At 37.3% G+C, this 13,099-nt stretch overlaps 1 protein-coding gene across 2 annotated transcripts in view; it reads right to left on the bottom strand.

Moving 5' to 3' along the window:
- The window catches only part of HSF2 (heat shock transcription factor 2), a 29,044-nt gene extending 17,719 nt beyond the window's left edge, over window positions 1-11,325 (bottom strand). Inside the window, exons 1-3 of one of the 2 annotated variants that reach the window (XM_039854145.1) lie at window positions 11,119-11,325; window positions 881-989; window positions 580-707 (exon numbers count right to left, since the gene is read on the bottom strand). In XM_039854145.1, the coding sequence (XP_039710079.1) occupies window positions 580-707; window positions 881-989; window positions 11,119-11,211 (330 nt within the window). In that variant the 5' untranslated portion in view covers window positions 11,212-11,325. The remainder of the gene's footprint in view (window positions 1-579; window positions 708-880; window positions 990-11,118) is intronic. The other variant, XM_039854146.1, reaches the window with a different exon arrangement.
- Window positions 11,326-13,099: the final 1,774 nt, after the last annotated feature.

Here is a 13,099-nt window from a genome sequence, read left to right as displayed (position 1 = left end):
TGCCAAACTCCCTGTAATTTCCCCAAGCCTCTTTATTATCACATTCCACATTTAATTAAATTTATGCAGTAGTAGCTTCATGCTAGGCCATTTTCATTCATAGTCCACTACCCTTTTATTCCCTCCTCCCTTTTTTGTGGATTTGGTAAAAATATTTAATTTCAACAAAAGATTCATTCAAAAATGTATTATTAAATGCCTACTATATGCAAAAGGACTTATTCTAGGCATTTGATATTCAGCAGTGAACTACAGATAAAGCCCTCCAAGGAGCTTTACATTCTAGCTTACATTTTTTAAGCTAAATTAAAAGAAGTGAGCTATTTTAATATGAATGATGTCTCACCCTCAGCCAGAATGTAAACATTTTCCTTCCCTTTAGAAGGTATTTGAGCCCTCAGTAAAGTTCAGTATCAGGAAAAAAAAAATAGGGGGAAATAATTAAAGCTTTGTCTAAGTCATCCCAACAAGAAACACCAATGTATTTCTGTATATTCTTAATTTCAACAGCTGAAATAGGTCTTGGCCAAGTATACTACATGCTAATTCCCTAATTAAAAAATGTTAACAATAGCTCACCTTCCTTTTAATGTTCTCCAACAAGTCGTCCTGGCCTTGTTTGAAGTAAGGATGCTGAAATTCAACAGGACCATCTCGTTCCTGCTTTACAATTCCAGAGTCAATATGTACTACTTTACGGAAACCATCTGAAAAAGATTCAAAATTCAGATGACTAAAACAGAGAAAAGTCAAAAATTATGGTGCTTTTATGAAGTATGCTTTCCTCTTTACCATCCTAAAGGAAAAAAGTGGTTTAATCATCCTAAAGGAAAAAAGTGGCTGATGACATTATTCCAAATAAACTGCTGTCCATACTCACACATATTCAGTTGCCTCACAAAGCTTGCCATGTTATTGTGCTTGAAGTATTTGGGAAGAATTTCTTTTGCAAATCTTTGTTCATCCAAAACCAGAAAACTTTGGCCATTCTGAAAAAATAAAGAGTCAATTAATTAAGGTCCTCTGACATTAGATGATACATAGGAACCCCCAAACTAAGCAATCCTTTCATGATACCTTCAGACCAACATTTTATTCCTATTAACAGCAACAAGACAGAAACTCTGAATTAACTGCCAAACTGCAATCAAGCTTTTTGATGTCAACTTCAAAAGCTTAGGAGCATGTCTCAAACCGAAAGCTGCATCATATCTATGGTGAAATATTAGAAGAAAAATAATACAATATGTAGCTAGCATAATTATTTGATATTGTTTTAAAACCAGTACAATTAGACAAAAATAAGATAAAATGTGAAAGGATTTTATCATTATTTGCAAAAGACCTAATTTGTATTTGTACAATCAATTAAAAACCTATAAGAGAATTCAGTAAGATATCCAGCTATTAATTAATATTTAAAGTCACTAATGTTCTTCCATACAAAAAATACACAATTTGAGACTTACTACAAAAATACAGTAATCAAAACAGCTTGGTACTAGTATAAATATAGACTGGCCAATGGAATAGAATAGAGAACCCAGAAATAAACTCTCACATATACAGCCCAAGGATTTTTGATAAGGGTGCCAAGACCATTCAAGGAGGAAAGGACATTCTTTCAACAAATGATGCTGGGAAACTGAATACTATCATGCAAAAGAATGAAGCTGAACCCTTACCACCACCATATACAAAAATTAACTAAAAATAGATCAAAGACCTAAACAAAAGAGCTAAAATTACAAAAAACAACAAAACAAAACAAAACAAAACAACCCGAGAACAAAAGGGGAAAAACTTCATTAAATTGGATTTGGCAATGATTTCTTGGATAACATCCAAAGCACAAGCAACAAAAGTAAAAATAGAAAAATGGGGCTACCTCAAGCCAAGAACACTATCAGGAGAGTGACAAGGCAGCCCACTGAATCAGAGAAAATATTTGTAACTTATGTATCTAACAAGGGGTTAATATATATAATATATAAAGAACTCTTACTCTTCAACAATAAAAACAATCTGATTAGAAATGAGTAAAGGATTAAATAGACATTTTTCTAAAGATATATAAATGGCCAATAAACACATGAAAAGATGCCTAACATTACTAATCATTAGAGAAATGAAAATCAAAATTACAAAATACCACTTCACAATCATTAGGATGGCCATTATTAAAACACACACTCTACAGGAAAAAAAAAAAAAAAAAAAACAGAATATAAGTGTTGGCAAGGATGCAGAGAAATCATAACCCATGTGCACTGCTGGAGAAAATGTAAAATAGTGCAGCTGCTATGAAGAACAGGATGACAGTTCCTCAAAATATTAAACACAGAATTACCATATAATTCTGTGGTTACGCTTTTGTGTATGTATCCAAAACATTTATGGCAAAAGGTTAACCGTATTAATTAAAAATTCCAACAAGTGAAAAACCCAATGTGAATTTTCATCTTGTTCATGACTGAATGTACAGCAGAACAATGATTTTCACTCATTATACTGGCGAAATTTAAAAGTTTGATAACCAGTGTTAGTTATTAGGTAATAACTTAAAATTAAAAATGCATACCTTTCGTATCTTAAAATGACTTTCCCCTCTACCTTCCTTCCCTCTCAATCTACCCACCCTATTTATCATCTTTCCCTTCACCACAAAATTTAACAAATATTTTAAAACGTTCTTCTCCCATTCAGGACCATTTACTATCTTCCATTAAAAATTGGTTTCTGTTTCCATCGCTCTACTGAAACCATTTTTTCTAAAATTTCAAATGCCAAATTCAATGCCCTCTTTTCAGTCCTGATCTTCCTACAACTTCTCTGCAGCATTTCTTTTGGCACTACTGACAATCCTCCCTCCTTAAATGTGTTATCTTGGCTTTGAAACTACACACTATCGGCTCTCCTCTCATATTTCTTTGCGATTGCCTTCCACCTACCAAGAGATAAGTGTTTTTAGGTTTCTATCCTTGAACACGACACCTTTTACACTCTTTCCTTAGACAATTTCACCTACACCAGTGTATCCAATTATTGTCTTTATTATGTCAATAATTATATGACGATTATCACATCTACATCTCTGCTCCTGACCATCTCAAATTTCACACTTGAATTTCCAATTGTCTACATTTTTACACATGTTCTTTAGCTATATTCACAACCTACTGTCTATTGCAAACCTAGCATAAAGACAGACCAATGGAATAGAACAGAGAACCCTGAAATAAACTCTCACATATACAGTCCGATTCCCACTCGCGCAGTCAATTTTTTCCTGTATCCTCCATCCTGACATGCCTCTCTCCTTTCTAAGTTACCCAATTAAGTTTGACATCAACAACAACAAAAAAGATAAATTAAAAACCATCAAATTTAATAGCTAATAACTTAAAGGAGAAATATTAAAAACATTTAAAAATAAGGAAAAGAGATCCCATGATTACTGCTTTTATTTGATACCCTACTGAGGTCTTAGCAATTGCAAAAAAGAAAAAAAAAAACTGAGGGTGTAAGGTTCTGAAAAAAAAAAAGAAAACTGGCATTTACAGATGCCATGGATGATTAGGCTCACTAGTTTACTATCAATATGCAAATGTTACTTGTATTTCTAATTACCAGCAATAGCTTGAAACGTACTTTTAACTAAAGGACACCACTTACAACAGCTATAAAATACCTAGGAAAAATCTAACAAAGATGTGTAAGATTTAACTGCAAAAAATTATAAAACTTTATTAAAAAATAAAATGAATTTGGAAATATGCCTTGTTCATGTGAAAACTCAGTTTTGTAAAGATATCCATTCTCTCTAATCTGATTTATACTCACAATATAAATAAAAATCCAATAAAAATCTCATTTTTTTAATGGAACTTTATTTTAAAACATATATAGAAGAGCAAAAGTACTCCTGAAGAATAAGTTGCCCTCCCAAAAGCAAGACTTTTATAAAACTACAGTAATTAAGATATTTGATATGGGCATGCAATATGTGATTGTCCAATGGAACAGAATAGAGAACTTAGAAACAAAACCACAATATCTGTATACAATCTTGCTATAAAACAAAAATAGCAATACATATCTCTAGGGGAAAAAAAGAAACTATTCAATAAAGGGGCTAGGACAACTAAATATTTATATTAAAAAAATAAAACTGTTTTACATTTCCTCATACCACACACAAAAATAAATTCCAGGTGAATTAAAGACTTAAGATGTGTAATGTAAATCTTTATCAGAAGAAAAGGATGGTATTTTTTTTTTCTTCTTGGATAGGCAAGGGGAAACATCCTGAAAAAATAAAAAGAATGAACCACAAAAAAGACTGATATATTAAATTATACTAAAATTAAGAACTACTTATCAAAAGAAAGTAAAAAGCCACAAGAGAGAGAACATAGAGGCAGTACATATATCCAAAAATGAATATACAGAATATACAAGGAGTTCCTACAAATAATAAAAAATAAACCACTCAGTAGAAAAATAGTCAAACATTTCATAGACTAGGAAACACAAACAGCCAATAAGGAAAGGTGTTTGAACTTATTAGTAACTGGGGAATTGTAAATTAAGACCTCACTGAGATAACACTTTACATCCACTAGACTGGTAAAAATTAGAAAGCATAACAACATCGAGTTTTGAAGGTGTAGGTTAATGGAAAATCTCATGCATGGGTAAAAGGAGTATAAACTGGTTTGATCTCTTTGGAAAATAATTTGAACTATCTTGAGGTTGAACATTTCATACTCTATTTTCCAGCATTTCTACTGTTCAATATAGGTGTATATACCTCAGAAAAAAATTTGCTTATGTACACTAGGAAAGGTGAAGAATATTCATAATGGCATTGGACACAGTTGATCTTTTCTTGAACCATTTTCTTTCATTAACTACTATGACTTCAGTCTCTGTTTTTCCTCCTCTCTCACTGTTCCTTTTCAATCTCTTTTGCTAGATTGTTCTTCATGCCTTCTAAACATTGGAAAACCCTAATTTTCAGTTCATTTGTCTCTCTGGATGATCTCATCCAGTCTCACGGCTTTACCACTCACTCACAAGCTCCAAATTCCACCCTGAATGCCAGAGTCCTATAGCCAAACAACCTATCCAACATTTCCACTTGGATGTCCTGGAGTATAGAAGTCATTTGGGCTGTTCAGAAATATCTGTTCTCCTTCCTAGCATTGCATTTTCCCACTTCCTCTGAAATTAAGTACGGCCATATGACTAAGTGTAATCAATAAAAATATAAACAAAATGAAATAATTTTCAGATAATGCTAGTGATCCACTTGTAATTGCAAAGTTAACAGGGCCAAACAAAACCCCCACCTGCATGTCTCTAAATCTTCTCCCATCTTAGAAAATGGTACGGTACCATCATTCATTCTGTTGCTCAGGTCAAATCTGTGAATGTTAATTCTTCCGTCCCTTCCCCAGCTCCAGCCAATTTATCAGTAAGTTCTACAGCTTTGCCTTCAAGGTCAGTATTAAATCTGACTACTTCTCACTACTTCCACTGGTACTACTCTAGTCTCTGCCACACTGTGTTCAATATCCTAGTGGAAAATTGCGATAGCCTTCTAACTAGTTCCCTCATTTCCAATCTCCTTATCATCGCCCTAAGGCCCTATACCATCTGCTCCTGCCTACTTCTCTGGCCTCACTCTCACGTTCTCTAAGGATATTCTAACCACATGGGCCTTCTCCAAGCATATGAACATGCCATGTTCAAAGACTTTACATTTGCCATTTCTCTTGGTCCATCCTTTCTAATTATTCAAGTCTTTGCTCAAATATCAGCTCTGCTGAGAGACTTTCTTCATCATCCTACCTAAAATACAAACCTCAAGTCATTTTACATGCTAGTTATCAACTTATTGCTCCAAATTATTTCTTGTCTACTCTGCATAAATGGTCGCATAAATATCTTTCTTTTTCTAACTGGCATGTTAACCTTTGTGAACAGAAGATACCAGAGAGATATTATAAAAGGAAGGGATTCTCCCCTGATCCAGTGTGTCCTTGACAGGCTCTTGCACTGCAGGCATGTTCTCCAGCACCTAGCTCTTGCAATGCATGGAGGTTAACAGCACCCCAAGAGTAATAGTTTCACTCTCTCTCCCTTGGGAGGTTTCAAATCAGAGTACTCTGACAAGACATCTCTCAGTGGACAGCTTTCAAGAGTACTCTAGAGCAATTGCCCATAAACATTTTCTTAAAGGGCTTTATAGTAAATATTTTAGGCTTGCACACCATAAGGTCGTAACTCTGCCCTTGTTGTAAGAAGCAGCTATACAGACATAGGTAACAGACTAAGCATGGCTATGTTCCTATTAAACTTTATTTACAAAACAGATGGCTGGCCCATGGGCCAGTGTGCCAACTTTTACCCTAGCAGTGATATTTCCTGGCAAGTTCTGAAGGCTGAATTTCCAGTAAGTTCCACCACTGTGGCACCAGTGACTTCTCTGTGATTCAATGAGACATGGTCATACTCTCTCCAGTAAGGTCAGGATCTTAGACTTGGGGGAAAGGGCACTTATTTGGGCACTCTATTGTAGCCCTAGCAGTGATGGCTGCTTCTTATAACTGCTATTTCTGTTTCTTTACTCCAATTCACCTAACACAGTTAGTAATTCTATTAAACTTTCCTGTTCAAAAAAGTGTGTGACTTCTTCCATCTCCTAACTGCTTTATTTGCTTTGCAGTATTTACACTAACTGAAATTATGTTATTTGTGTTTGCTTACATTTTAATGAGCAGTATCCTTCATTAGAATGTACGCTCAATGAAGGCAGACACTTTGTTCACTATTGAATGAATTCCTGGTACTAGCACACTTCTGGTCATAAATGATTCGCAACAAATATTTGTGAGTGACTGAATAAATGAATTTGTGGTCACAGTAGAGCAAATTTTATTTTTAGAATATCAATTCAAATTATATCAAAGAGATGAAAGCCTCTTGCTTATATTTGCTCTCTCACACATAAACGATCCTCGTTCACTCGTATCATTCAGTCTCCACTATGGTATTCCTGCAATCTCCACAATAAAATTAGTAAATAATCTCTCTGAGAGCAAACATTCCACCTTACTGCTGTTAAATCCTGTGAGGCTCAAGCAGTACAACACAATTCTCCCTATATGTTTTACAAGGGGCAGAAAGCCATTACTGAGTGGAGTGGGAGAGATGAGTAGAGGTGAGAGAGCTTTTCTTTAGGCCTCCCTCATAAATGCTGACAAGATTCCAAAGAGTAGTAAGTTATTACTGCTCAAATTGGTACTCTTGGTTAAAAACATTCAAAATATTCTTAGTTATAATCTAGTACTTCAGCCCTATAACTTTAAAACACTTTTCAGAATAGAAATTTGTAACACTTTTTTATACAACCAGTCTATAACTTCTTAATGTTCACCAACCATTTCTTCTGAGTCTCTAGCTCACTCTCTCTTATGCATACAAATTAAAAACACTCAATGAATCTTTCAGCTTTTCTGTAGGCCTATCTAAAGTGGATTTCTGCCACACTTCTAGCCTTTCTTGTTTTCACTTGGGAATACTGTTATAATGTAATGGTTGCTGAGAAGTTTGAAATGATACCAGACCATTGAGAAATCTAAGGGCCTACAACAGCACAAATTCATCCAGAACAGCTAGAGAACACTGGATAATTTCTGTTTTGCTCCCTTTCCCTATTTCCTGATTCGTCTCTGCTGATTTGAGGAGGATAGGGAAGTATAGAATGCCAAAGGGCACAAAAAGGTGGATGTGAGGTCTTTAGTGGAAATCACTTCTTGGTCTTCTCAAGCAATCTGAAGGACAGAGACAAAGGTCAGAACGCTGGCAAAACAATGGCTTTCCAGTTTTTTCCTTCTTTTATGCTGCTTCCCTTCAACATACATGAATATCAAATATCAATAACAGTATGGACCATTCCTCATATCAATGGCAAGAACTTCCATTCAACTTCCACAACTTCATCCCTGAGTATCAAGTTTCCCCAGTTGCTTCAAGCTAAACCTGTGTTCTCTGTTTAGGACTGTGACAATTGAAACAGGTTTATGTAGTCCAACAGTACTATCTCTGTCCTTGATTTGGCAAGAGACTGCCTATCGGAGCCAAAATAGCTATGTAAAATTTTGAAGTTACAAAAAATGTAAAACTAAAAAAGTAAAAAGAAACTTTCATAGGGAGAAGATGAGAAAATATAAAATATGTTCAATATGTTTTAAAGACACTGGATCTAAAGACATTTCTACTACCTGAATCAGTAACACACTATAATTTTGATTGCTTGGAATATTATATTTCTATAATTACTGATGAGAATGGAGATATTAAAACTAAAGTTATGTAAGTCTTCAGGAATATTAAGCCAAGCTTTCAAACTGCAGTTGGTAAGAGTTTTCTCCCCTTGTCTTATACACAAGCTGGAAGTAAATTGCTTTCCACAAGTGAAAAAAAAATTCATAAAAGATTGCCTGGTTTACATAACATCTGCTGCTTCTAAAAGGTCTTAATATGATTTTCACTCAGATAGTATAAATGCTAAATTACCTCAATAAAAGTTCAGCGAAACAAGTTTGAAGAAAACCAGAAACAACCATAAATAGCAAATTTTAAATGATGAGGGTAACTTATTTTGTTTTTTTCCATTTAACATCATTGTTTAAAGTTTTACCTTGCATTAACAATGCTTTTGGAAAAATCTGGGGGAGAGGAAGACAGACAGCTTCCCTAAGCCACTAAGCTCAGCCCTAGACAACATTAAGCCAGAAGTGTCCAGTGACTTGTGGAGGGGTAACATTTTAGTAACTAAATATTGAGCCAATCTTATTAAGTATAGTGATGTTGATGGACAATTGATCTAGAAAGTCAGAAATCCGTTAGATTTCCACCTCCAATAATGGCCAGCTTTGTAATTATGAATAACTAATCTAACCTCAGCCTCAAATCCTCATATATATAATGATGAGGCTAAACCAGATGATCTCAGATTCTTTTCAGGTGTAATTCCATCTTTAGCATTCCTATCACTTCCATTACATAGTTCAAAGATTTCATTGATTCATCAAACATTTACTAAGTACCTACTTATCCCTGGCACAGATACTGTCCCTTCTCTCACTGAATTTATATTTTAACTGTCCCATTATATATTAAAAAATGTGTAGTTTAGACTTAATAATGGGATAAATAAGAATAATTTTAAGTAGCTTATTTGATTTAGAATTCATAATATAATGCATTTATGGATTAGTATGAAACTCTCTACATTTGATACGGTCCATAAAAAAACTCTCCACATCTGATACTAGCCATAAAAACAATGTTATTGAAATAGTCCTGCCACCAACATAATACCCTTTAATTAAAACTAATTATCAATATATTGAGGTACTATTTCTAAGCAATAAAAACAAGAAGGTCCAACCAAGCCAAAGCCAAGTCGGGGGGAAGACTCACAGTCCAATCTCCAGTATGAATACAAGGCTGAGTAATGGTAGTCTGTACTGATCCATCCATGTCAACATTTAATCCTTCTGACTGATGAAAAACATGAGACATCTGTTTATTTTTAAGTGTATGCTGACGGCTGGCTTCCCTATTTTCATCTTTCTTTGTACTACTGTACAGAATTCATTAAATGCTTAATGCACACCATTCGGCTGATGATACCAACCTTCGACAAAATTAAGACCTAGAATATCAAAAAATGATCAAATGACAGTAATGTAAGACAGAATATGGTGTTATAGTAGTCAAAACTTCATGTACTCAATATAGTGCTCCCTGTTAAGACAAAGTAATAAAACTAAGAGTTCTTATAAAAAAGGCACACAAAAGAAAGGGAGGAGATGACACTTAGGACTTAACAGGTGCTAGGCACTGTGCAGTTAGCTTTCACTTATTCTTCTCCAGACCACTAAACAACAACAAAAAATATCCCAAACACATGACCATCTAATCTAAGTGAGATAACACTTACTCAGGACTTAACAGGTGCTAGGTACTGTGCAGTTAGTTTTCATTTATTCTTCTCCAGATCACTAAACAAACAAACAAAAAATCCCAAACAGATGACCATCTAATCTACCATAGGAGAAATTAACTCTTCACAAAATGATTCCAATAGCCTAAAAGTGTATTCTAATGCAAATGCACTATTTATGTAATAATCATTCTGCTTAGAATCTTAACATTTGGAAGTAGAAGGGGTCTTGGATCACCTAGTCAACCCATTCATCTTATGGACAGACGATGAAACTGAGGCCAGATAAAGAGCTTGACTAAGGTCACCGTCTAGTGGCAGTTGGGATCAAACTAATAATCAAGGCATCCATATACCACTCTGGGGCAACTGTTTAGTGTAATTTAGTGATTTCATTTTAGCTCCGAGGATACTGAACACCTATCTATTAACACTTTCATTAAAGTAATCGAAAAAATTAATTTATACAAATGGCTCTGAATCTCCAAAGAATAACGTATAATTTTCTAAATAACATTTTAAAACCTATTGATAAGCAGTAACCTGCGTTTTGGACATTTGCCTACTTTCCCTGACTGCTCTCCGCATAAAGACCCCAAATGTAGAGGTATGAGAATCGGTCGCTGAGGTAGATTTCCTCAATTAAATACTGGCGTGGAAGATCTCGGCCCCGCGCTGCCTGTGCCCTCAGCGATCAGTAAACCCGCGAGTCGCACGAGAGGACAGAGGATGAGTGTGCAGTAACGTGGCCCCTGCGCCCTCCGCTCGTCGGCCGCCCTCACTCCGCTGGGCCGGTTCCGAACGCGGAATGGGCCGGACCGTTACGGCGCCTGCCGGGCCGCGGAGCCCCGCGCGGGCCGCCCCTCCCCCACCGCGGCCTGGACAAGCGTCGCCGGCTGGGACCCCCGCGGCTCCCCGCGCGAACAATACAAGGGGTTCCCCACAAGGCCGAACGCCGAGGCCCGCCCAGCCCTACCAACCCACGGGCCCCGCACAGGGCGTCGAGCCACAGGCCGCGAGAGACAACCCCGCGGGAGAGAGTGAGAGAGGAGGCGGTTAGTCAGGGGGTTCGGAGGCCGCCGTACCCTGACCCGTACCTGGCTCCAGGTGATGAACTCATTAGTGTGGGTTTCCTCCACAAGCGTCCATAGCTTGCTGAGGAAAGCTGGCACGTTCGAACTCTGCTTCATTGTTAACGAGGCGCAGGGATTCCAAATTCCACACGGGAACGCAGCGGTAGCAGCAGCGGCGCGGCGGCGGCGACGGCGGCAGCGGCGGCGGCGGCGGCGGCAGCGGCAGCTGCTCCCCGAGAACGCCCACAACGCAGGCGCAGCAGCTCCCGGGCCCCGCCCCGCCGACCTCGCCGGGCGCGCAGCTAGGCGCTGAGGCCCTGCGGCCGCACGTGATGGACAAGGCTCCGCGCTCGCCCGTGAGCACTCGTGCCGCGCCGGCCTCTTTCGCGGCCAATCCTGGGCGCCGACCCAGGACAGAGAAAAGCGATTGGATGCTGCGGACGTGGAGAGGGTGGGATCAGAAGGGGGCGCTGCCTTCCCGTTCGCCTTTTATACAAGAACCTTTGGTGTAGTGGACTTTCGCTTGTGGGGATCGTGTGTGGTTGTTTCACGTGGAAGTAGTTTTGGGTTTCTGGGCTGTGGCTGAGGGGCTACGAAGGGTCCTCTCTGTCCCGAGCCATAAGTTTGGCAGGTAATGTGAGGTTTCCGCCAGTCAGCCGGAAGGAGTATAATAAGGAGGGGAGGGGAGAAGGGGAGGAGGGGGGGAAGTGGGGAAAGCAGCTTTCAAACATAATATACTGGGCCTCAAATTGATAATTCATAATTCTTAAAAATTATGAATATTATAAATATTACGAAACTTGTCTTTAAATTTTAATTAGAAGATGGGCACTTTATGCTTATCAAAAAAGAGGAAATTAAATAACACACTCTTTACTAAGCATGTACTACTCAGAACCAGGATCTGTAACAGGCACCTTACATGCTATTTTTAATTCAATAGGCATTAAATGCCCACTCTACGCTCAGCGTAAAAGGAAATAGTGTTATCTATACTAGTTTAATCAACTAAAATAATTGTTCTCCCCACGTAATTTACAAGTACATTCTTGTTTACGGGAGATTGGTTATAGGGGAAAAAAAATATTGGACAAGGAGTCAGCATATCTTGAGTTTAGACTCAGCTTCAAGGACACTTTAGTGAATATTAAATTGCACTGGTGCCAATTTAATTGTAATATAAATGTAATTTAGAGCAATCCCTTTATCTGTTGGTGCCAGTCTTCCCCATTTCCTCATTGGGAATAAGAATACTATGAGCAACATCCAGGGACCTACTGGAAAGGGAGATGTCCTTTTCTAGTCTGCGCTCATAGTGCAGTTTGGTATAGCAGAGATCAAATAGAGCATCCTAGGATGGAACTGAATGATTTCTGTCTGACCTTTCAGAGAAAAGTCTGACATTGTTTGAATCAAGAATTTGCAAGAACACATGAAAGAACTGTTAATTCTTGATTTATAAAGCCTTTATATTTGGTGATTGTTACATTTGCTATTATTCAAATACTGCTACCTAAACAGTGGTACATGATGTGACAGTTCATTGTAATTTACACCTTAGGGGTAGTTAACATTCGAAATATTCTAATTAGGAATGCTTTCTCCAGGAATAGTTAGCATTTGAAAGACTAATCAAAAGCCTGCTCTATGAAGCCTTTAATCTTATTTTTTTTTTATCAATACTAGAAGTTTTGTTATTAGGATGATGGAAGTGGAAATGCGTTTTCTTAATGAAATGAATGAAGTTCAGTATATGTGTATTGACTAAAAGCAGTGTCTTGGATTTTCCCACTCTTCACTACACTGGGCATCAAGATATCTTGAGCCAGTAACCTATGCTCTTCTTTAAGTCCCTAACCTTGGGATCTTACAGGTCCCTTATTCAAAGAGCTTTCTAGGCGAATCTAAATTTGAGTAGCCTGGATCAAAAGTAAAAATAGAGGCCCACATACATATTTTAGAACATCGAAAGATCACAAATTAGGTTAACAAGTTGTTAAATAAA

The sequence above is a fragment of the Pteropus medius genome, unplaced genomic scaffold (assembly GCF_902729225.1).
Source record: "Pteropus medius unplaced genomic scaffold, Ma_sr-lr_union100, whole genome shotgun sequence".
Lineage (NCBI taxonomy): Eukaryota > Metazoa > Chordata > Mammalia > Chiroptera > Pteropodidae > Pteropus > Pteropus medius.
This window is presented reverse-complemented; position numbering and strand designations above follow the sequence as displayed.